General features: G+C 42.9%; 2 protein-coding genes across 16 annotated transcripts in view; one reads left to right on the forward strand and one right to left on the reverse strand.

The window, feature by feature from the left end:
• OPRM1 (opioid receptor mu 1) overlaps nucleotides 1-25,467 on the forward strand; it is a 164,402-nt gene that overhangs the window by 69,188 nt on the left and 69,747 nt on the right. The gene's annotated exons all lie outside the window — the stretch shown is intronic.
• IPCEF1 (interaction protein for cytohesin exchange factors 1) overlaps nucleotides 18,303-25,467 on the reverse strand; it is a 171,109-nt gene continuing 163,944 nt past the window's right edge. For 13 of the 14 annotated variants that reach the window (XM_070376909.1, XM_070376907.1, XM_070376916.1 and 10 more), the window contains one exon: nucleotides 18,303-24,471. In XM_070376909.1, the coding sequence (XP_070233010.1) occupies nucleotides 24,265-24,471 (207 nt within the window). In that variant the 3' untranslated portion in view covers nucleotides 18,303-24,264. The remainder of the gene's footprint in view (nucleotides 24,472-25,467) is intronic. The other variant, XM_070376918.1, reaches the window with a different exon arrangement.

Raw genomic sequence — 25,467 nt, forward strand, 5'->3', positions numbered from 1 at the left:
TATCCGAGGGTCTTCATACTCTGTGTGAATATACCACAATGTATTCGTCCATTCAGCTGTTGATGGACAGTCAGGCTGTTTTCAGTCTGAGACGCTCATAAACAAAGTTAGTATATACATATCTTCTGGTGCACATATATATGTGTTTCTCCTGGGCAGGTACTGGATGTTATTTAAGAAGAGTATGCTTTATTCAGTAGCCAGTGGCAGTCATCAGAAATCTTTAAGCAAGGAAGTCAGATGATTAGATTTGTATTTTTTACATGACCAGGAAGCAGCATCCATACCCAACTCCATCCATTTAATTCTCAGACACCTGTGTTAAAAGTAGGGTTATGTTCATACTCAGGTGCTGAGAAATGAGTTATTGATTCAGGCCTCTAAAAGCAGAGAGGTTGGTTCATGTGTAGGAGTAATGGATGAAAGTCCTCCCTATGTTTAAAGCAAACACAGCCAGCAACGTGCTCCTTTCTGATGCACCAAAATTCAGTCCAAGTCTTAATCCAAGAGGCAGGGGGAGATAGGGTCTCTGAACCACCACTTTATATCTGTAGGGGAGATGCAGAATTCTCTAGGATGTTGAGACAATAAGAGAAGAAACAATGGCTTTGAAGCTTCAGTTGTGCCCGAATTACCCATCCTTGACTCCACGTCATCCCTTCTCCTTCCTTAAAATTCCAGACTGAGGCAGGAAAAATACTCAGTGCTGAAAGTGCTAGAGAAAGAATGCACTCAAAAGCCACATTCTGTACAAGAAAACGTGCTCAAAACAGCAACTCGTTAAAAGACATTCAACCATGACTTGGGCTCCTTCCGCTCCAACTTCTCACCCAGATAGCAGGACCAGTCAGGCAGTCTTGCAAAAGTACAGACAGCTCTCCCCCAGAAACTGGCTAAGCAGCTTGTTTAAAAATCCATATGCATTTTCAGGTCAAGAGTCAAAGGAAAACACTCTCTGAGAAGAGGAAATGGGCATAGCAGTTAACTCATTAATCAAAAATCAATGGCAGAAAAGACCTATCTAAATTAGATTTCAGGGACTTCCTGGTGGACCAATGGCTAAGACTCCACATTCCTCATGCCGGGGGTCCATGTTCGATCTCTGGTTAGGAACTGAATCCCACATGACCCAACTAAAACAACCTACATCCTGCAATGAGGACCCAGAGCAGCCAAATAAATAATATTTCCTAAATACATAAATAGATTTCACATTGAGAAGACCTCTTTACTTCCCACCCACCCTCTCTGGGGTTATGGGACTTTTGGGGACAGTCTGGTGACCCACTGAACCCTAGATCACTTCTTTAGATCAAATCTACTTTTCAGCTCTTGATAAACCTTTGTTCACTGTGTGTATCATGGACTTGATTGTAGATGTCTTTTGCAAAACCAAAATAGACCAGACTGACTAGAAGTCTATGAGAACAGATATTTTCCCTTATTAATTCTGTGTATCAATTCATGGAGTTGCAAAGAGTCAGCCATAACTTGGTGACTAAACAACAATCCATCCTGAGAGATATTGATAGAGTGTATCTTTGTCCAAATCCAAGGTGAACTTTAGTTTACTTTTCAATTCATCCTCCACCCTAGTGACAGGGTCCATGTCCAGTATATGAAAGGCTTGGACCAGTCACACTGACCAACATTTCTGAGCCACCTGGGCCTCATATCCAGGCCTCTGGTACCTTTCAGCCTTGGTGGAGAGACATGGATGCTCCCTGAAAATGAAACCAGGAGTTGGAGCTCCATTCAAACTTTTCCTAGTGTAGCCTGATACTGGAGCAGTGCCCAAGCCTCCCCACTGAAACTAGACATGCCTTTTCTTAGCAGAAAATCAAAGCAGGCTTAGTTAAAAACACCAAGAGAGAGAAATAGAAAGAATATGATATTTAATATTCCCTAAGGAAGCAATAATACAATCATAATAGGAAGATTCAAGCTCACTGGACTTTCTGTAGTGTAGAGTATATTCACTATTTGAATTTACATATGGGAAGTGGAAAACCATTCTCTTTTGTATGCTTAGGACTTGTAAAGATATAATTCAGCTCTGCCCAGCCAGAAAGCCTGAGTCATTATACCCAGAGAGGTCCGGTTGGTCACATGTAAATGACCAAATGAATTTGTTGGGACCTGACTATCCTCAAAGAGTGAGAAGCCATATCAAAGGGATCACATGCACAATCTCACCTCTGTCACAGTCCGTGCAGTTTTCCTGAGATCCTGCTTCTCCTCTCCATCACCAGTCCTCCCGCCTCCTCCCATTCTCATCTGCATCAAAGTTCCATTCTGAGGCTCATATTTCACATGAAAAGTTCTCTGCCCAAGGCAGAGGACAGAAGTAGAAATGAGAGAAACCTTTATGGAAATCTATGATATGCGGCTATCCTTGACTCTTCTTGTGAAACAATGGCATCAACTTTCAGCTGAATAATGTAGAGATACGAGATGTAGCCAAGTGATCCTGCAGACTAAGCTCTGCTAAATCTCCACGCTCATTTTATGCTCCCTCTTAAGAATGGCTAGGGGACCCCTTGTTCCACCTAAACCTTTACCCCTCAGCCCCTTCTGTGAGCCCTCTTGCCCCACTGGCCCAGTATCCCTAGAGACAGTGGCCAAGAAGAATGTGGAATGGTGTCACAGGCAATTAAAATTCTGAGCTTTTTACCCACACTGACCAGGTTTAATCCCTCACCCCTTCTACTCACTAGCACATTCTTAAACTCTCTGAGCCTGTTTCTGCCATTGCAAAATCATTAAGAATTGACATTAGGACTAAATTAGACAATATACAGAAAGCTTTCAGTAAAATAATAAAAAGGGACCATTATGTGGCTTGAGGTAGGTTAATATTGTAAAGTGTCTTCATATAGAAGTAATTCTCATGCCAATTATTCATCTAAATCGTCTGACTGTTTTCAAATAAAAAATACCAATGCCTGGGCCCTGCTCCAGATGAATTAGATCAGTTAAGTGTCTGGAAGTGGGGCCTGACCATCAGTATGTTTTAGAAGTTTCCCAGGTAATTCCTAATAATCAAACTCTAAAGAAAGCTGAGCACTGAAGAATCGATGCTTTTTAACTGTGGTGTTTTCTAAATGTTGAGCTTTAAGCCAACTTTTTCACTCTCTTCTTTCACTTTCATCAAGAGGCTTTTTAGTTCCTCTTCACTTTCTGCCATAAGGGTGGTGTTATCTGCATACATGAGGTTATTGATATTTCTCCCGGCAATCTTGATTTCAGCTTGTGCTTACTCCTGCCCATCATTTCTCATGATGTACTCTGCATATAAGTTAAATAAGCAGGGTGACAATATACAGCCTTGACATACTCCTTTTCCTATTTGGAACCAGTCTGTTGTTCTATGTCCAGTTCAAACTGTTGCTTCCTGACCTGCATATAGGTTTCTCAAGAGGCAGGTCAGGTGGTCTGGTATTCCCATCTCTTTCAGAATTTTCCACAGTTTATTGTGATCCACACAGTCAGAGGCTTTGGCATAGTCAATAAAGCAGAAATAGATGTTTTTCTGGAACTCTCTTGCTTTTTTGATGATCCAGAGGAAGTTGGAAATTTAATCTCTGAATCCTCTGGCTTTTTGAAAACCAGCTTGAACATCTGGAAGTTCACGGTACACGTGAACTGAAGCCTGCTGAAGCCTGGCTTGGAGAATTTTAAGCATTACTTTACTAGTGTGTGAGATGAGTGCAATTGTGTGGTACTTTAAGCATTCTTTGGCATTGCCTTTCTTTGGGATTTGAATGAAAACTGACCTTTTCCAGTCTTGTGGCCACTGCTGAGTTTTCCAAATTTTTGCTGGCATATTGAGTGCAGCACTTTCACAGCATCATCTTTCAGAACTTGAAATAGCTCAACTGGAATTCCATCACCTCCACTAGCTTTGTTTCTAGTGATGCTTTCTAAAGCCCACTTGACTTCACATTCCAGGATGTCTGGCTCTAGGTCAGTGATCACACCATCGTGATTATCTGGGTCGTGAAGGTCTTTTTTGTACAGTTCTTCTGTGTATTCTTGCCACCTCTTCTTAATATCTTCTGCTTCTGTTAGGTCCATACCATTTTTGTCCTTTATCAAGCCCATCTTTGCATGAAATGCTCCCTTGGTGTCTCTAATTTTCTTGAAGAGATCTCTAATTTTCCCATTCTGTTGTTTTCCTCTATTTCTTTGCATTGATCGCTGAGGAAAGCTTTCTTATCTCTTCTTGCTATTCTTTGGAACTCTGCATTCAGATGCTTATATCTTTCCTTTTCTCCTTTGCTTTTCACTTCTCTTCTTTTCACAGCTATTTGTAAGGCCTCCCCAGACAGCCATTTTGCTTTTCTTGCATTTTTTTCCCATGGGGATGGTCTTGATCTCTGTCTCCTGTACAATGTCACAAATCTCTGTCCATAGTTCATCAGGCACTCTGTCTATCAGATCTAGTCCCTTAAACCTATTTCTCACTTCCACTGTATAGTCATAAGGGATTTGATTTAGGTCATACCTGAATGGTCTAGTGGTTTTCCCTACTTTCTTCAATTTAAGTCTGAATTTGACAATAAGGAGTTCATGATCTGAGCCACAGTTAGCTCCCAGTCTTCTTTTTGCTGACTGTACAGAGCTTCTCCATCTTTGGCTACAAAGAATATAATCAATCTGATTTCAGTGTTGACCATTTGGTGATGTCCATGTGTAGAGTCTTCTCTTGTGTTGTTGGAAGAGGGTGTTTGCTATGACCAGTGTGTTCTCTTGGCAAAACTCTATTAGTCTTTGCCCTGCTTCATTCCATATTCCAAGGCCAAATTTGCCTGTTACTCCACGTGTTTCTTGACTTCCTACTTTTGCATTCCAGTCCCCTATAATGAAAAGGACATCTTTTTTAGGTGTTAGTTCTAAAAGGTCTTGTAGGTCTTCATAGAACCGTTCAACTTCAGCTTCTTCAGTGTTACTAGTCAGGGCAGTAACTTGGATTACAGTGATATTGAATGGTTTGCCTTGGAAACGAACAGAGATCATTCTGTCGTTTTTGAGATTGCATCCAAGTACTGCATTTCGGACTCTTTTGTTGACCATGATGGCTACTCCATTTCTTCTGAGGGATTCCTGCCTGCAGTAGTAGATATAATGGTCATCTGAGTTAAATTCACCCATTCCAGTCCATTTTAGTTCACTGATTCCTAGAATATCGACGTTCACTCTTGCCATCTCCTGTTTGACCACTTCCAATTTGCCTTGATTCATGGACCTGACATTCCAGGTTTCTATGTAATATTGCTTTTTACAACATTGGACCTTGCTTCTATCACCAGTCACATCCACAACTGGGTATTGTTTTTGCTTTGGTTCCATCCCTTCATTCTTTCTGGAGTTATTTCTCCACTGATCTCCAATAGCATATTGGGCACCTACCAACCTGGGGAGTTCCTCTTTCAGTATCCTATCATTTTGCCTTTTCATACTGTTCATGGGGTTCTCAAGGCAAGAATACTGAAGTGGTTTGCCATTCCCTTCTCCAGTGGACCACATTCTGTCAGACTTCTCCACCATGACCTGTCTGTCTTGGGAAATAGATGGGGAAATAGTGTCAGACTTTATTTTGGGGGGCTCCAAAATCACTGCAGATGGTGAATGCAGCCATGAAATTAAAAGACGCTTACCTCTTGGAAGGAAAGTTATAACCAACCTAGATAGCATATTGAAAAGCAGAGACATTACTTTGCCAACAAAGGTCCATCTAGTCAAAGCTACGGCTATTCCAGTGGTCATGTATGGATGTGAGAGTTGGACTGTGAAGAAGGCTGAGCACCAAAGAATTGATGCTTTTGAACTGTGGTGTTGGAGAAGACTCTTGAGAGTCCCTTGGACTGCAAGGAGATCCAACCAGTCCATTCTAAAGGAGATCAGTCCTAGGTGTTCATTGGAAGGACTGATGCTGAAGCTGAAACTCCAATACTTAGGCCATCTCATGCAAAGAGTTGAATCATTGGAAAGGACCTTGATGCTGGGAGGGATTCGGAGCAGGATGAGAAGGGGACGACAGAGGATGAGATGGCTGGATGGCATCACCGATTCAATGGACATGGGTTTGGGTAAACTCCGGGAGTTGGTAATGGACAGGGAGGCCTGGCATGCTGCAATTTATGAGTTCGCAAAGAGTTGGACATAACTGAGCGACTGAACTGAACTGAACTGTGGTGTTGGACAAGACTCTTGAGAGTCCTTGGACTGCAAGATCTAACCCGTCTATCCTAAAGGAAACCAGTCCTGAATATTCATTGGAAGGACTGATGCTGAAGCTGAAACTCCAATTCTTTGGCCACTGGATGCAAAAAACTGGCTCATTGGTAAAGACCCTGATTCTGGGAAAGATTGAAGGCAGGAGGAGAAGGGGACGACAGAGGATGAGAAGGTTGGATGGCATCACCGACTTGAAGACATGAGTTTGAGCAAACTCCGGGTGTTGGTGATGGACAGGGAAGCCTGGCATGCTGCAGTCCATGGGGTTGCAAAGAGTCAGACATGACTGAGCAACTGAACTGAACAGGTAAGTCTTACACATGTGCCCTCCTGATTGAACACACAGAAGGGATGAGGAGCTCTGCCAATGTGCTTGGAGGGCAGGGAGAGAGCCAAGGTGGGCATCCTGGAATTGATGAGTCCTGCCTTGTTTAGCAGGTATCAGAGTCCTACAGAAAGGATGGGAGGAAGATCAGATGCATAACAGACACTGGAGAGGTTGGGAGCCAGGTTACATTTTTCCCTTAAAGGGTATAAAAAGGAGTCCCCTTTATGATGCATCTCAAACTCATTGAGTTTTCCACTTTTACTTTAACTTACTTTCTCTTCCCTTTTACTTTTCTTCCAACTAGGAGCAAGCTACAAACCAGAAAATTCATAAAGAGCTGGGCAGATGCAATGGGAAAGGACAGAAATCAAGACCAGCAGCCCCTCAAGTGTTCTCCTATCCATTGTCGACTAAAAAATGTAGTCACGACCTGAAAGTAGAGAGTTATTTTATTTGATGGGGATGTTTAGGACTCTGAGTCCTGGAGACTGCATCTCAGAAGCTCTAAGAAAGCTGCTCCAAGGTGGCAAGAGGGGAAGTCAGGCTCTATACAAATTTGCAACAAAGAGAGCCGACAGTCCGAGCATCACAGGTCAGGTATTAAGTTAAGGAATTCCACGTTCTTTGTATGGGAAGATGCAAGCCTCTGGACTCACTGAATTCATCCCTCTCATACACACCTCGGCTATCTGGGGCCAGTCCTATTTCCTTCTTCACCGTGCTTCTTGCATCCCCCAGCTCTTCAGCAATCACGGTGGGGGATGGTAGCATCCACTGGATCAGTTTGGGGAGCCCTTATTCACATTTGGAGGCCAGAAATCATTGATGGTTCTGATATTTTTTGTTTATTGATACGACAGGAGATGGCTTCCCTGGTGGCTCAGACGGTAAAGAATCTGCCTGCAATGTAGGAGACCTGGGTTCAATCCCTGCATCGGGAAGATCTCCTGGAGAAGAAAATGGCAATCCCCTCCAGTGTTCTTGCCTGGAGAATTCCACGGACAGAGGAGCCTGGTGGGCTACAGTCCATGGTGTGGCAATGAGTTGGACACGACTGACTGACTAACACACGTGGCAGGAGATATATTCATTCACACCATCTTCACTCTGATCATGTACCCTCACTCTGATCTGGTCACTGTTAGAAAAAGTCTCTAACATGGAGGGCAAGATGTGCCCTGGGGACACCCTTTTTAAGTTTAGAATTGTCCTGAAGGAAAGAAGTCACCGTGGCTGTATGCATGCATGCTCAGTTGCTTCATTTGTGTCCACCTCTGTGATCCTATGGACTGTAACCCACCAGGCTCCTCTGTCCGTGGGATTCTCCAGGCAAGAATACTAGAGTGGGTGGCCATGCCCTCCTCCAGGCAGCTGGGTCTAACACAGCCATCAAACTGTGGTAGGCTGATACAGTTTCTGAGAAGTCAAAGACACTGATGGACCCAGCAAATGTGGGTAGCCACTTACATCAGCCCCTAATGCCTAGCACACTGGAGATTTAATCAAAAGCTTTTCATTGTCTCCACTATTTATGGAATGAAAAAAACATGATCTGCAGACTGAAATGGCCAGAAACAATGAACATTAACCCCACTGCCTACATGTTAAATTTCCTGGTAATGATATCCCTGCAAAAAGTCACACTTGAACCAATCCTAACCCACAGGAAGTTGAAGAAATCAGTGTGCAGACTCTGATAACAAGACGTCAGCTCTCAAAGGAAAACCAGCACAAGGGACCTGCAACATTGATATGCAAGTCACTCGCAGGCTATGAGTCAGTTTCTTGAAGTAATTAGCAATTACCAGCATTTATTCAGTGAGCGCGACTCCGGCAGACAGACAGTGACAGGCTGTCATTAGCACAACAAAAGAACCACAGCATTTATCCTCCCCAGAGGAAGTACGATTTTTAAGAACTCCAACTTTCAAGCTCACACTCTTCCCAGACCTATGATTTATTTCACCATCAACCATAAAAATGATATAAAGTTCAGCTATTTATTTGTGAGGAGCTGCTCACAGATGGGTCTCCCAAGAATCACATGCAGACTCAGAAAGCTCTAAAAAACTACTGAACAGAGATTTCATAGGTCAGCTGCCAGGGAGGCACCACTCTGCACTATCCCCCAGTGACTACATTCCGAGAAAGGATGCCCTTTCTTCAAACTTCCTGCAGACTGCTTCCCCTGTGTCACACCCTCATAACTCAGTTGCTGCCCTGATGTGGGCAAAGCAGTTATTATTTGTTACATTCTGATTCAGTTCAGTTGCTCAGTCGTGTCCGACTCTCTGCGACCCCATGGACTGCAGCATGCCAGGCCTCCGTGTCCATCAGATCAGATCAGATCAGATCAGTCGCTCAGTCATGTCCGACTCTTTGCGACCCCATGAATCGGAGCACGCCAGGCCTCCCTGTCCATCACCAACTCCCGGAGTTCACTGAGACTCATGTCCATTGAGTCATGAGTGATGCCATCCAGCCATCTCATCCTCTGTCATCCTCTTCTCCTCTTGCCCCCAATCCCTCCCAGCATCAGAGTCTTTTCCAATGAGTCAACTCTTCACATGAGGTGGCCAAAGTACTGGAGTTTCAGCTTTAGCATTATTCCTTCCAAAGAAATTCCAGGGCTGATCTCCTTCAGAATGGACTGGTTGGATCTCCTTGCAGTCCAAGGGACTCTCAAGAGTCTTCTCCAACACCACAGTTCAAAAGCATCAATTCTTCAGCGCTCAGCCTTCTTCACAGTCCAACTCTCACATCCCTACATGACCACAGGAAAAACCATAGCCTTGACTAGACAAACCTTTGTTGGCAAAGTAATGTCTCTGCTTTTGAATATGCTGTCTAGGTTGGTCATAACTTTCCTTCCAAGGAGTAAGCGTCTTTTAATTTCATGGCTGCAGTCACCATCTGCAGTGATTTTGGAGCCCAGAAAAATAAAGTCTGACACTGTTTCCACTGTTTCCCCATCTATTTCCCATGAAGTGATGCGACCAGAAGCCATGATCTTCGTTTTCTGAATGTTGAGCTTTAAGCCAACTTTTTCACTCTCCACTTTCACTTTCATCAAGAGTCTTTTTCGTTCCTCTTCACTTTCTGCCATAAGGGTGGTGTCATCTGCATATCTGAGGTTATTGATATTTCTTCTGGCAATCTTGATTCCAGTCCAGCGTTTCTCATGATGTACTTTGCATATGTTAAGTAAGCAGGGTGACAATATACAGCCTTGACATACTCCTTTTCCTATTTGGAACCAGTCTGTTGTTCCATGTCCAGTTCTAACTGCTGCTTCCTGATCTGCATACAGATTTCTCAAGAGGCAGATCAGGTGGTCTGGTATTCCCATCTCTTTCAGTATTTCCCACAGTTTATTGTGATCCACACAGTCAAAGGCTTGGCATCTCCCAAAGCTTGCACAAACTCATGTCCATCGAGTCAGTGATGCCATCCGCTGTCTCATCCCCTGTTGTCCCCTTTTCCTCCTGCCTTCAATATTTTCCAGCATCAGGGTCTTTTCTGATTATAGACCAATATTTGACACTGTAGAAGCAAGAATGAGCAAATGAGCTCTTCAGCGGTAGACTCTCTAGTTTGGTCAGAGCTTCAGTAATGGAGCCAGAGTCAAATTGAAATCAATCAAATCCACCTCCGGTTCTTACTGGACACATGATTTCAGGCAAAGAATTTAATCATTCTGAACTTAGTTTGCCCACTTATCAAATGAATGAAACCTGCTACCGCTGCTGCTGCTAAGTCGCTTCAGTCGTGTCCGACTCTGTGCGACCCCATAGAAGGCAGCCCACCAGGCTCCCTGGTCCCTGGGATTCTCCAGGCAAGAACACTGGAGTGGGTTGCCATTTCCTTCACATGAAAGCGATAACGTACTACTACTAATAGTACAACGCACACTGCCTTACACACAGTACGTGGGCAACACGTATTAACGTCGTTACGTCACCAGTTTGTCCCTGTGTTGACCAGTCGATAAGTATGAATATCCAGTAAGGAGGAAGGAAATTGAATCAGTAATCAAAAAACCTCCGGACACAGAAAATGCCAGGACCTAATGTCTTCACTGGTAAATTCTACCAAATATTTAAAGAATTAATGCCAAGCCATTTCAAACTCTTCCAAACAAAGAAGAGGAAAGAGTACACTTAAGTTCATTTTACAAGGCCAGCATTATTCTGATACCAAAGCCAGACAACAATTATACAAAAAACATTTAGGCTAATATTCCTGATTAACATAGATGTAAATATTCTCAATAAAGTACTAGTAAACCAAATTCAACACCACAACATGTTAAGAGGATCATACACAATGCTCAAGTGGGATTTATCCATGGGATACAAGGATGGTTTAACATACACGAATCAGTAAATGTGATATACCACATTAATGGACTGAAGGATGAAAATCATATGATCATCTCAGTAGGTGCAGAAAAAGCATGTAACAAATTAAAACAGCCCTGCGTGATAAAATCTCTCAATAAATTAGAAGGAATGCGCCTAAACATAAGTAAGGCTGTATACGGCAAATGCACAACTTATACTCAATGGTGAAAAGCTGGAAGCTTTTCCTCTAAGCTCAGGAACAAGACAACAATGCCAGTCTCATCACTTCTATTCACTACAGTGCTGGAAGTCCTAAACAGAGTAAGTCAGTTCAGTTCAGTTCAATTGCTCAGTCGTGTCTGACTCTTTGTGACCCCATGGACTGCAGCACACCAGGCCTCCCTGTCCATCACCAACTTCCGGAGTTTACTCAAACTCATGTCCATTGAGTCCCTGATGTCATCCGACCCTCTCACCCTCTGTCGTCCTCTTCTCCTCCTGTCTTCAATCTTTTCCAGCATCAGGGTCTTTTCCAATGAGTCAACTCTTCGCATGAGGTGGCCTAAGTATTGGAGTTTCAGCTTCAGCATCAGTCCTTCCAGTGAACACCCAGGACTGACCTCCTTTAGGATGGACTGGTTGGGTGTCCTTGCAGTCCAAGGGACTCTCAAGAGTCTTCTCCAACACCACAGTTCAAAAGCATCAATTTTTCGGTGCTCAGCTTTCTTTATAGCCCAACTCTCACATCCATACATGACTATTGGAAAAACCATGGCCTTGACTAGACAGACCCTTGTTAGCAAAGTAATGTCTCTGCTTTTTAATATGCTGTCTAGGTTGGTCAGAAGTTTTCTTCCAAGGAGCATACGTCAAGAAAAGCAAAAAGCATCCAAACTGGAGAGAAAAAGGTAAAATTGTCTCTGCAGTGACAGAATTTTACAGACAAAAAAATCCTAAAGAAGAAAATTCGGCCATTAGTGACAACATAGATGAACTTGAAGGACATTAAGCTAAGTGAAAGAAGTCAGGCACAGAAAGACAAATACTGCATGATCTCAGTTATATTTGGAATCTAAAAAAGTCAAACTCATAGATGCAGAGATTAGAATGGCAGTTGCCAGGGGCTAGGGATGGGGCGAATAGGGAAATGTCAGTCAAAGAACTCTAAAGTTCAGAATTTCTGGGCATCTAATATACAATTTTGAGATTGTAGTCAATATAATACCATATTATATAATTGAAATTTTCTGAGAGACCTTAAATGTTCTTACCACACAACACACAAAAAATGATAACTATATGAGATGATGGATATGTTCATCAGCTTGATCATGGTAATCATTTCACAACATATGCATCTATCAAAACTTCACATTGTATACCACAAATATATACAATTTTTATTTGTTAATTACATCTCAATAAAACTGGCAAAAAATTCCAGCAAGTTTTTTCATAGATATAGTCAAGATTATTCTAAAATTTAGAGGAAAAGACAAAGAGCTAGAATAGCTAACTTATTTTGAAAAAGAAAAGAAAGTGGGAGGAAGCAGTCTGCCAGAATTCAATTTTTATTTATATAGCTGCAGTAATCAAGACTGTGGGATACTGGCAGAGGGAGATGCACAGAGAGCAAATGAACATAACTGAGAACTTAGAAATAGATCCACACAAATACACCAAACTGATTTTTGACACAGGTGCAAAAACTCAAGGAAAGAAAGACAGCATTTTAAACAAGTGGTTCTGGAGCCACTGGACATCCATAACCAAACATTAACCCCAATTTAAAAGGTTTGTAAGTATCGCACCTTGTATAACAAGTATCACACTGTCCTTGATAAAATGGGCTAATGATTAGGTCATATGAGGACATTTCTGCAAGGCAGTATGTTTTTTCAACTTTTTACTTTATATATTAGAGTATTGCTTTATATATTATAAAGCATATAATATATAAAGTATACTTTATATATTAGAGTCATGTCCAATTCTTTGTGACCCCATGGACTGTAGCCCACGGACTCCTCTGTCCATGGGAATTCTCCAGGCAAGAATACTAGAGTGGGTTGCCATTTCCTTGTCTAGATTTTCCCTACCCAGGGATCGAACCCATATCTCCTGCATCTCCTATCGTGTCAGGCAGATTCTTTATCACTGAGTATAGGTGATTAACAATGTTGCATTAGTTTTAGGTGTACAGAAAAGTGATTCAGTTATACATATACAAGCATCTCTTCATTTTCAAATCCTTTTCCCATTTAGGTTGTTACATAATATTGAGTAGAGTTCAGTACTGTGCTATACAGTAGGTCCTTGTTGGTTATCCATTTAAAATATAGCAACATGTACATGTCAATCCCAAATTCTCTAATTATCCCTTTCCCTACTCTTCCCCAAGTAACCATTTTTAGAGAGATATTTGCTTAACTTGGGTGTCTAGGTAAAGCAAGTGAGAAACAAAATCTCACAGTCTAACCCTGATCAATAATTTGTAAAGACAGGTGGTGACAGGAGTAAATACTTAAGTTCCAATCAATCTTTGAAAGGTATGAAATGGAGCATTCTGTGCATAATGTAGAAAATCAAGATGTGTTGTGAGGTTGCTAATGAATGTTTCTGTCACTCATGAATTAGATGATACTTAAAATATACTAAGGTGGTGGGTTAGGCGTGTGAAGTAAAGAGCAGTTGCATTCTAGACTCTTTCTCAGGGCTGATAAGCTATTGAGCAAGAAGAAAAACAATATAGTCCTCACTATGCCATGCTTCCCAGGGTACCCTTACACAGCACAGAACAAAAAGCTCCCCCCACGTGAAAAAGTCAGGCAGAGAGGTGGACAGCTGTCTTAGATCAGATTCCACAGAAGCATGACCAGAGACAGATTATTGTTGAAGTGATGTGAAGGAATCCTCCTTTTGAGTTCTTGCTTTTCACTATCATATTAAGCTTGCTACATATTGGCACAGTCACAATTTCTGAATGAACTCCCAAGAGGCAAGTTAGTGTGTTGAATTATAGCCCAGCTGTGTCATGGTTCCCAAGGCCTCCCGTGACACTCTATCTCCCTCCTCCAGCACACATCCTAGACTCCCTTTCTTTGCATATCTGCTACCTGATGCTATAAACCTCCTCTCTGAGTTCCTGGTCACCATACATTCCTCAGGCCAGTGACTGCTCTTGCTGTTTTATTGGGCAAGTTATAACCAGCCATGGAGCACCAAGAGATGCCCCTGTGGACTGTCTGAATGCCAAACGTATTTTTCCCTCTTCCACTATGTACCCAGAATCTTATCTCCTTGTAGTTACTATAGTCAATAATCCCTGCCAGCATGGTAGAGCCTTTCAGGGCCTGCTGGTCTCCCAGCCTGAGGAGTTCTAAGTAACTAGGTGGTATAGTCTTTGGTTTCTGGGGACTCTCGTTGCCCACTCCCCACCCCCTTGCAGAAGTAGGACCTATAGATCCACAGAGCCTGACCTTGGAAGGATGGAAAACACAAATTCCCCAGCCGAAGCTCTTGGAGTGACATTGAGTCAGCCAGTTCTATTTCTTGCCTCTTGTTTCCTGACCTGTGTAATTTAGGGTACCATACAATGGCCACTGGCTCTGAAAAGCACACTGTATTCTGAAGGGTGGTGCTCCACTCTCACAATATATTCCTACCAGTAGGTGTCTCAGCTGCCCCTTCAGGAGACTTTTCCAAAGCTCTTTCAAGCCAGCAGCCTCATGAACATATAGAATGTGATAGAACCACCAGGTCCCACAGTCATGTACCCACTGCCTCAGTTCCTTGGCCATACAGTGGGCTGCTCATTAAGGTCATGGTCCCAGTCTACTCAGATGTCTATGACAAAATACCATATGGTACCTCATTCTCTATTGTAGATGGCATGGCCTTGGTCCAGCATCCTAGGGATCTGTGCCGTGACTCTCCTGTTGGAGGCTGTCATAGACTCCACACTGTTTCTTTCTGTGTTGTATCTATCTCTACTACCTACTGTGGGACCTGCCAAGTCATATAGCCCAAGCACGAGAAGGATTACTTGCACTACGGTCTATTCTTACTGTAGAGCCCATTCTTGTTCTGGGCTCTAGAAGATTCCCATCTCAATGAATGAAGTCAGAACAATCTTCCCAAGTACGGGACATCTTGCCTTCAAAACTTGAACAGACCCACCAAGCATAATGCTTCTTTCTTATTGTAGATGTCTAAGCTTCCCAAGTGGCTCAGTGGTAAAGAATCTGCCTGCAATGCAGGAGACACAGGAGACAAGGATTCAATCCCTGGGTCAGGAAGATCCCCTGAAGAAGGAAATGGCAACCCACTCTAGTATTCTTGCCTGGAATATCCTGTGGACAGAGGAGCCTGGAGGGCTACAGTCCATGGGGTTGCAAAGAATCAGACATGACTGAGCACAGCCACACACAAGGTACAATAATTTTGTCCTTTGCATGAGATGTCCTGGCTTTCCCCAAGCAATTGGACCCCTAGATATTCCACATATTTAGCAATACTTTGAGCCTTTGTTGAATCTCTCTCTCACTATCCGGAGTTCCTATGTCAAACCACAGCCTCCAAAGCACTTTCCCCTTCTTGCTCATCAAGTTCTTATTGCTTGTTACGTGATGTCATCAATATGGTGAACCAATATGATTTTCTGTGGAATGTTTAAATGGTCTAGGTCCCTTTCAACTATATCATAACACACAGCAAGAGAATTAATAGAGTCCTGGGTCAAGACCATAAATGCATTTAGTCATCCATTCCATATAGATGTGAACTGAAGGATGTTGAAGAGAATCTACTTCCCAGCCAACGTTTATGTGCTGGTGGATGTAATCTGCTCTAGTAAAGAGACCACAGCAAACACTGCAGGTTCCGCGGGTTGTAACTTGGTTCAGTTAACAGGAATCCATCATAATTTGCCATGATCCTTCTTGGTTTTTAAGGAGACAAACTTGTAAATTGAATAGGTATGAGTGGGCACCTATACCTCAAAGTCCTTTACAGGGGCACTAACCTCTGCCGTTTCCCTTGGATGCAATGTTGGTTTTCATTTACGGTCTATTCTGAAAGAGGTGGTTTCAAGGACTTCTACAATACTTATTACTGGTTAAAAAAAAAAAAAAAAACTGACATGAGAATTCTTCCAGTTGCCAAGTATAGCATTTCCAATTGTACATTTAAAAATTAGCGAGACTTCTCTGGAGGTCCAGTGGTTAAGACTCCACACATCCACTGCAGAGGGTGCAGGTTCAATCCCTGGTCAGGGAACTAAGATTCCACATGTCACACAGTGCAGCCAAAAGTTTTAAAGAAGAAAAAAGAAATTAGAGCACATGGGCCATTTATCACTTGGCCTATATATTTCCCTTCCCTCCCCTAACCTAGCAGCCATATTATTTGGAAGGGGTTCCTGGGAATCAGCAACATTTTGGGCCTTATCAAATTTCCCTTGAAGGTATTTCTGCATACCACTGTCTTCCCATGTATTTTGTGTCTGGAGACTCGTTTTCTATTAGCCGTCTCCAAAGATCCATATGGTCAGCACCAGCCCCAGGCTGTCGCTGTTGCCCATTGCACTAATTCTGACTACCTTGCTTGTGATTGCTAAGTGTTGCCATCTGGCCTTGGCATTTATTGGCCACAGCCACCCTGGTCGAGAATGACGGGCATAAATAACATCCTGGCCTAAGTGGGGCTCATTTGGCTGAGGACCATTTTCTGAAAAAGGAGGATGCTATTAACTGCAAATCCTGAGGCATGAAAACTCTGGACAAGTGAAGGGGTCTGGGCCGGCTTCCACAGCGTCCACAACTATAATATTTGGCACCAGGACAGTAACTAGTGAAGCATCCAGGCACCCCACTGGCCTGGGAGTTCTGTCCCTTCCCCACACCACCTGCTCCAGACAGAACTGCCAACACACGCTCATCAGAGACTTCAGGGCAGGCAGAGCGCTTATGAGTTCCTCAAGCATGAGGCTGGAAAAACAAGCAGACCAGCATCAAGGGATTACCTATGAAGACAGGCTTGCTTGGGCTGTTCAGAGAGAAAAGACAAATATAGTATTCAGATGGTGGTTTACAAGGGCTGAAATCAATGGAAATTCTATGCCTCTTGGTACATTTGAACATCATCATGGACTCACTAGGCTCTCTGGGACTCTTTCCTGTGAGAACAAGCTGGGACCTGGCATGGAGCAGCTCATAAACCTAAGATTTTGAGGCCTAAGTCACCCTCTGCTAAACAATATTCAATTCTCAAAAGAAGCTTTCTAATGCTTTGTCTTTAAATGCAGGTGTTGTTAAAACTTGATCTAATTGTGAAACTCCTGTATCTGTCACACCTGAGTATGTGTCAGTTTAAAAACTAGAAAAATTTCCCCCTTACTCATAAAGATGGAATTATTAATATTTTTCCTATAGTGAATATACTTTGATGAAATCAAATTCATCACACGGTATGACAAAGGATTTCCTGCTTGTCATTAAAACTTAAGACATTCCGAAATTTCTGGAAGACATCGATGGTTCAGGGAGACTAAACAGGATATTTGAAATGGAGGTTTACAGTCAGCAGATTTACATGGTAGAATGATGGTCATGAATCTCTGGACCTGCATATATTGTACAAAGAGGAGTTAAGGTTGGAGGTTGTATTCAGGTTGTTAAAATAGAGAAGGTTGCCTGCATTAGGTGGGCTGAATGCAATCACAGGGGTCCTTAAAAGAGCCAGTGGGGAAAGGGTCTCTCACTAGAGAGACCAGAAGCAGAGAGATACAATGTTGCCACTTTGAAGATGCAGGAAGATATCCAAGAAGCAAAGAATGTGGGTGACCTGGAGAGAGCAAGGAAATACATTCAACACATTTTTAAGCTGCTACATTTGCAGTGGTACAGCAGCAACATAAAACTAATGCAAGATTGTTCTGGAAATCAAGAACATGCTGTATCGATGCCTTTGGATAATCCCTTTGGTCTAGAATAATTTTTTACTGCTTCTGTGTGGGAGCATAGACAGACTTGCTGGTAGCAGATAGAGGAAAAAGAGGATGAGACTCGGCATGTAAAGTGAAAATTTGGAGGGAGGGAGGAAAAAAAATAAACACTTTGTGTATACAGCAGTCAAGGAGGTGTTAAGTTCAACGCAAACTAACCTCCTTTCATCAGTGGATCGGAATAAAGGCGATTTATGATGCTACTTCAATATTTTCATTGTCCCTTTTTCACGAACATATCTTATGTGTTTTAAGGAGCTTATGTGCTACTGGTTGTAATTTTTGTAATCTGCAGATTTTTAAGATTCTCTAAACAAGATGTGGGTACATAACAATGACGAGTTAAATTGTTTGCATCAACAATTTTGAAAAGTATAAATATATCTGCATTGAGAAAACCTGTCAGCTGAAGACCACTGGAGAAGGTCACCTGAGTTATTGTTGAAATAGATTTCTCAATAAAATTCTTTTATTTAAAAATCGTCTAGAAGCAATTATTTTGAAGATGCCACCAGAGGGCGCCCTAATCTTTGTAGACGATAAAAGCCCAGCCACTCAATACTTCCCAGGGAACTTTTATTTTGACCAAGCAACATTGCAGGGCAGAAAACGAACAGGAACAGAACATTTCCACTGTTTCCCGTGTCATTTTACTAGACATATTTTCTTCTGTTTTTATTTTTATCTGAAAAGTCATCCTCAAACACAGAAAGCAGGAGAAATGAGTCATGCCTCTTTTTTTTCAGTTTGTTCCAAGAGGGGAGATGAGAGTACAATGAGATTGAAGGTATCGTTTTGACATTAACATTTGCCCCCAAACATCATGCAGTGCAAAAAGTCACATCCGCATCATGCAAGGACATTAAAGGACATGGTGGAATAAAATCCTGGGCTTTATGATGAGATGTTCATCATCTCCCTGGGGCAGGCGTCCCCTTTTGGATTCAAGGTAAAGAAATATCAAAACAGGGCAGCGAAGTCTTCTCACAGCATGAGAAACAGAAGTATTATTCAAAATGTAGAATCCATTTCTTCTTCGTTTTCTCTGTGGTCTGTGGTGATGTGTGCAAGGGTGAAGATGTAGAGAAGGCTTCCTGTCTCACAACACATAGAAACGAGATCGTTTTCTTGTTCACTGAGACAGCAGCTCTGGGTGCTAGAGGAATGACTGATCCACCTCCGTCCATTTCCTATGAGTTGTTAAAATCTAGTTTCGGGGGCTTCCATTTTTGTGACATATTACAAAACCCTAGGTAGGCAGTCACTCCACATTTCTAGGACTCTATTTCTCTTATATATAACTATACTCCCCCCCAAAAAAAAAAATTGGATGGTGAAGCCAATTGGAAAACCCCAATCAAATATCAAATATTAGACCGAAGAGGAGATCCATCCTCAAACTTCATTTAGACACGGCAGCTTTGCAACACAGAATGACTATTGGGTGGCCCCCTTCTGCACCTAAATTACTCACTCAATCTTCTGTGGACTTCATCAAAATATTATCTTTCAATTGGAATATCATACAAAGAGGTATATGTCCATAAATTTACATATGGCTGGAACTGGTACAGCACCTCTCCTCAAAAGACTTTTAAGTGTCTGGTTCACCTCTGTGATACTGCTTGTGATTTAGAGGCTGTCTGAGGAAATTAGCATAATTACATAAAAAAGAACTCAGAGGAACTTAAGGTCCTAACCCTTAATCACTAAGCTCAGTGTCTGGTATCTCCTGACACATTTTAAAAAGGAAAAATAAACAGATCTCTTTCATCCAAGGATCTCACAGCTCCTACCAAGCAGTGTAATTTACGGAAGGAAGGAAAGGAAGCAGGATGATAAGTTATGCCCCAATCCACAGCCAGCCCAGCTGCAGAGCAGTACGGGAGGAACGGTAAACTTTCAGGCCACGAGGAAGAGACTGTACTCAAGAAACAGGGGCCCTCAGGTTTTTGGTGGATGACCTCAGAGAAGCCACCATGGCCCTGTGCCCATGGCAGTGCAAGGGCACGTACAGTCAAGTTCACCTGCTGGTCCCCACACCACTGCACAAGGCAGAGATGGAGGGAGACTCACGTCCTGGCCACACCACGTGGGGGTCTCCCCAAGGCACTCATCCTGGGCCAGAAGGAAGAACAATAATCCACAGCCATCCCCAATATTACAGAGACCCCTCCAGAGGGGTAGGGGGAACTTGAAATACATCCATTTGCAAACTACTACAAAGTGCTACTTAAATCTAAGGCACCATCGTTTCACCTTGACCTCTGACTCCAGCACAACCGCTTGCCCAGGCTTGCTTCCTGCAGTCTTCACCATAGTGTGCTTTAGAGTCTTTGTCCAAGGCTGTAGGCCTGGGGTGTGACACAGAGACTGTGACACAACTAAGGATTGCTCAAAGCAACAGACGTCCTCCATGTGAGGGACACAACTCAGCAGATCCTGCAGTGGGCCAGTCAGTGAGAGCGTCACATCCCGCACCAGACAAACAGTGGAGGGAGCAGCCCCCGACCCACAACAACCCGAGAGGAGTCCAAGCCAGATCCTAGGCCACGCCAGGTGCCGCGGGTTCAGACCCGGTTATGCTCAGAGCTTCTCCACTTCCTGAGTGGTCATGGTGGTGTGCCGTTCCACAGCGCTTGACCACAGATCTCTTTTATCCAAGGATCTCACAGCTCCTAACAAGCAGTGTACTTTACAGAAGGAAGGAAAGGAAGCAGAATGATAAGTTACACCCCAATCCACAGCCAGCCCAGCAGCAGATCAGTATGGGAGGAACAGTAAACTTTGAAAACAGCAATGGGTGTAGAAATCTCCCCTTAGACCCACATGAAATGGCCCCAAATCCATTTCAGAGATGGTCCAGTCCTCAGGAATAAATCGGAAGTAATCCAATTTTCTCAGTATCCCTCAGATCAGAAAAAAATGGCTTCAGGCCCAGAGACTTACTGGCGTTACTTCTGACGAAAGTCACCCCCCTCTTCTCACTTCTCTTGCCCTCCTCTTCAACCACAGCTGAAGGTGGGAACTCAGAGCTGCAGCCTCCACTACTTCCTAGCACAGCAGAACACAGAGCGAACACATCCCCAGAAGGGAAGTCACAAGTGAGCAGGTGAGTCTGGTCTAGAAGAGCTGGGCGCAAAATCCTGCAACTCAATTTTAACTTTCATGAGGGGTTCTGCAACTGTTTCAACTAACAAAGCAAAAACGTGTCAACTGACTTCACCTTGAAAAGTAACTGAAAGACAAGTCATCTCACGGATCTATTTTGCCTTAAAACTGGAGTGGTATCTGCTACTGCTGCTAAATCACTTCAGTCGTCTCCGACTCTGTGCAACCCCGTAGATGGCAGCCCACCAGGCTCCGTCGTCCCTGGGATTCTCCAGGCAAGAACACTGGAGTGGGTTGCCATTTCCTTCTCCAATGCATGAAAGTGAAAAATGAAAGTGAAGCCGCTCAGTTGTGTCCAACCCTCAGCGACCCCATGGACTGCAGCCTTCCAGGCTCCTCCATCCATAGGATTTTCCAGGCAAGAGCACTGGAGTGGGGTGCCATTGTCTTCTCCAGGAGCGGTATCAAGCGCTTCTCCATCAAGCGGTATGGACTTGAAAAGGTCAGTTACATGTATATTAACAAAAAATCACAGTAAAGCATTAGAATATATCTGCAAGCTGTTGAAGCACTTCCACCTGGGGAAAACTGGTTTGACGTTTATAGGGTGGTGCTGGAAACTAAAGAGAAATAAGGCAGAAGAACATATATCATAATATCCTTTCCTCCATGATTATTTCAGCTTTTCTCACCACTTTGTTTCCATTGCAAACCCTGAACAATCCACCTTCTGATTACAGGAAGAATTTGACCTGTATGCAGGTCAAGAAGCAACAGTTAGAACCAGACGTGAAACAACGGGCTGGTTCCAAACTAGGAAAGAAGTACATCAAGGCTGTGTATTGTCATCCTGCTTATTTAACTTATATGCAGAGTCATCATGCGAAATGCCAGGCTGGATGAAGCACAAGCTGGAATCAAGATTGCCAGGAGAAATATCAATAACCTCAGATACCCAGATGACACCACCCTTATGGCAGAAAGCAAAGAGGAACCAAAGAGCCTCTTGATGAAAGTGAAAAGGGAGAGTGAAAAAGCTGGCTTAAAACTCAACATCCAAAAAAATGAAGATCATGGCATCTGGGCCCGTCACATCATGGCAAATAGAGGGGGAAATGGGGAAGCAATGGAAACAGGAAGAATCAGATGCTGCTAATTATAGGCAGAATCAATGATAATTTCTAGAGTAAAGAGGATAAAACACCAGGCTTCAAACCAGAAGCTTCAGGGTCCAGCCTGAGGACCTGAATGGTTCCTTCTCTCAGGGTTACCAGTTCTACCTGGGGCAACAGCACCTAAATGCTCACTGGATCACACTGACCAGCTTGGCCTTTATCTCTCAGAAGCTTCTAGTTTTACAACATGCTTTTTGTTTGGTTTAAAGTTGTTTTTTGTTTACAAAGTATTGAGACCTCTTAGTAAAGCTTAGGGAAATTTTCAACAACTATTTCCATTTAGTTTGCAGATAAAATTCAGAGGTGGGGGGTGGGTATTTCCATTTGAATGTCAAGCCACACACTCTGACACTACAAACCCAATGAGGTTGTGTTGACAATTTGCTCGAGGTCAGGCTGAAATGGGTCTCTGATGTGGTTATTCTTATGGAGAGAAGTATTCGTGGTGATTAGTGAGTGGAGACTTGCCTCTCGTTTCTCTAATAAAATGAGTTTCCTTTAAGGGTATTAGCCTAATAGTCTTCAGAAGACTGCATTAGTTGTGCTTCATTTGGTTTAGGATGTGTGGGCATAAATGGCATAAACCTTAACGTGTATTTACTAGAAGGGATGATGTAAAAGGAAAGTCCTTTTCTGGTTAGGAGAATGGTTTACAACAGATAGAAACCTAAGCATTCTGGTGACAGAGACAGAAGCAGAGAGAAAAGCCAGAAAATAAAGATTATTATTAGCAATGCATGCCCTACATTTATCCCACAAGATTTCCTGAGCATTCCTCAGACATTATAGTGCAATATCATAACTCCAATGTACCCATAGTATTTCTATTTTTCTCAAGCAAAAAGTATATACTTTGAAATATATACTGAACAAAACATACCATAGTATATAGCCTCTTTTAAGACATTAGTAATCTAAACTTCTATAAATATCTTTAAATAACAAACATATTATAGATAGCTATTCACATAGGACACAGTGACACATAACCATACAAAAATAAAACAATCATCTTTTTTTTTTTTTTTTTTTGGAGTAAATTTCAGACACCAGAATCACCTTGTCAATACGGATCCTGGGGATCACGGATACACATTTATTTATTTAATGGCCATGTTGTGCTCTTTGTGGGATCTTAATTCCCTAACCAGGGGTTGAACCTGGGCCCTCGGCACTGCGAGCATGGAGTCCTAACCACTGAACCACCAGGGAACTCCCTGGATGTACATTTATACCATGCATAGCTACCGCACCCAAGGGCCATGGCAGGAAACATTATTCGCTGGATGTATTACTACATCCTGGTTCAGAAAAGCTTAGGTTGGAATAGAGGTGTCCGAGTGTGATGAGAGAGTTGTCTTTAGCTGTTCCGTGGAAAGGACACATGAATCAGGTCCCCGACCCCAACCCAGACAAAGTGTGAAAATATGAAGCTGTCCTTTGAATGAGTGGAATACAGAACACGTCTCTTTCTTGAGTGTTCCCATACACCATTTGCTACGAAGCATTTCTCAACACGTGGGAAAGGCACCAGCAGTCTGGACCAAAGGCAAGGGATTTGGGTTCCACGATGCCACATCTGTGCTGCTCCGGGCGCTCTGTAGAAAGCATTCCTCCACTCAAAAGGTGATTTGGGGAACTCAGCTACCCAACCAGATGGAATATGTACATTCTTCTTTTGGAAAACAGAATATTTCTATGAAGAAGTATCCCTGGTCAAAAGTGATCTTTTGCCCATGGAATGCTGTCCTTCTCTTGAGAACAAGAAACAAAAAATATGGTTTGCATATCCCACCTAGAACCCAGCGTGGTCAGGGGTCCCAGAAGGAACACAGACACTGTTTTCTCAGCTGAACTCCATCCCTCCAGTACGATGGGAGCACTGGAATTGGTGAGGCAGCATCATCGTTTGTTTCCATCCCAACCGCATCCCTCCAGGAGGAGCTGGTGTTTCCAGGAACTGGGTTTCAGTTTTCCTTTACAAGGAAAAATGTTAAGCTCTCGCAACGTCTTGAAGAGTTGCCTGAGGGGTAAGACAGGAGGGGAGAGCATCCTGGCTGGTTCTCAAATTGAATTTTCAAGGCGGGCAGAGGAAGGTGGTTTCTGGGGGGAGCCTTCAGAGGCAGACGTGGGGGTTCGCCTCTGCTGATGTTGCTGATAGATGTCCTGGATCAGCAGGGTGTTCATGAGCTTCCACTCCCTATATTTTCTGGCTGTCAGCTTCGGATCATCCAGCAGCTGGTTAATCATGGCCAGGTCGTGTTCTTTACACTGTCCCAGTAGGAAAATAAAAAGAGACACAGAGAGAGAGGAGGGTGAGATGTGATAGCTATCTTAACTTCAATAAACCATCTTTAGCCTTTTGCAAATAAATGCACATATACCTTGACTGTAAAATTATCAAAGTGTTTTTACACACTAATATTCAAATTTCTACAACAATCCTAAGAGACATGGCAGGACACCCGCCCTTTGTGCTTAGATAAGCTAAGCACAAAGAGGTAAACATCGCACACAAGGCTTGGGGGAAGAACTGGACACAAAACCAAGGTCTCCTATGTCTCCTATGTTCCTGATTAATCCAGTATTCCACATCACAGTCATATTTCTATCTCAGTGTGAGCTTTATTCCTCCTGGGATGGATAACTGTATAACCATGTTGTTGACCACACAGTACTTATCCTAAGACATAAGACAGTAAAAAATGTCTCTTTTTTTATTTTCTATTAAATTGTATTAATTTTAAATAAATTTCACACATTTATTTAATGTATACAGACTAAACAGGTAGGCTATCTTTTTATTCAAAGAAGATATCATTAAACTTCCATACAAACAATGCGTATTTCAATGACGCCAACAGTCTGTTCATATCATTTCACCCTGCCTCCTCCGCAACCAGTGACACACATTTCTGAAATGTCTGTCTCAGGTCAGGGGACTTTTCTGTAGTCAAGGAATGGAATGAGACATAAGACATATCAGTTTCCACATTAAAAAAAAAAATAAAAGATTTCTCAGCCTACATATTTATCGCAAACCTATTCCTGCTTCCTCCATCTCTGTGACCGTAATCCCAATTTGGGATATAAAGTCTCACCTATCACCCTTAATCTGCTGCTACAGCCTACCAAGTGAGGTTCCTGCCCCCAGTCCCCACTTTGTATCCACCCTCTGTCCAACAGTCCAGGGAGTCCCCCTGAAATTCTGAGTCCTCTCAACGGTTCCCCTTCTCACCCAAGTTTCCACGGACATGAGCCCATTTG

The sequence above is a fragment of the Bos mutus genome, chromosome 9 (genome assembly GCF_027580195.1).
Source record: "Bos mutus isolate GX-2022 chromosome 9, NWIPB_WYAK_1.1, whole genome shotgun sequence".
Classification (NCBI taxonomy): Eukaryota; Metazoa; Chordata; class Mammalia; order Artiodactyla; family Bovidae; genus Bos; species Bos mutus.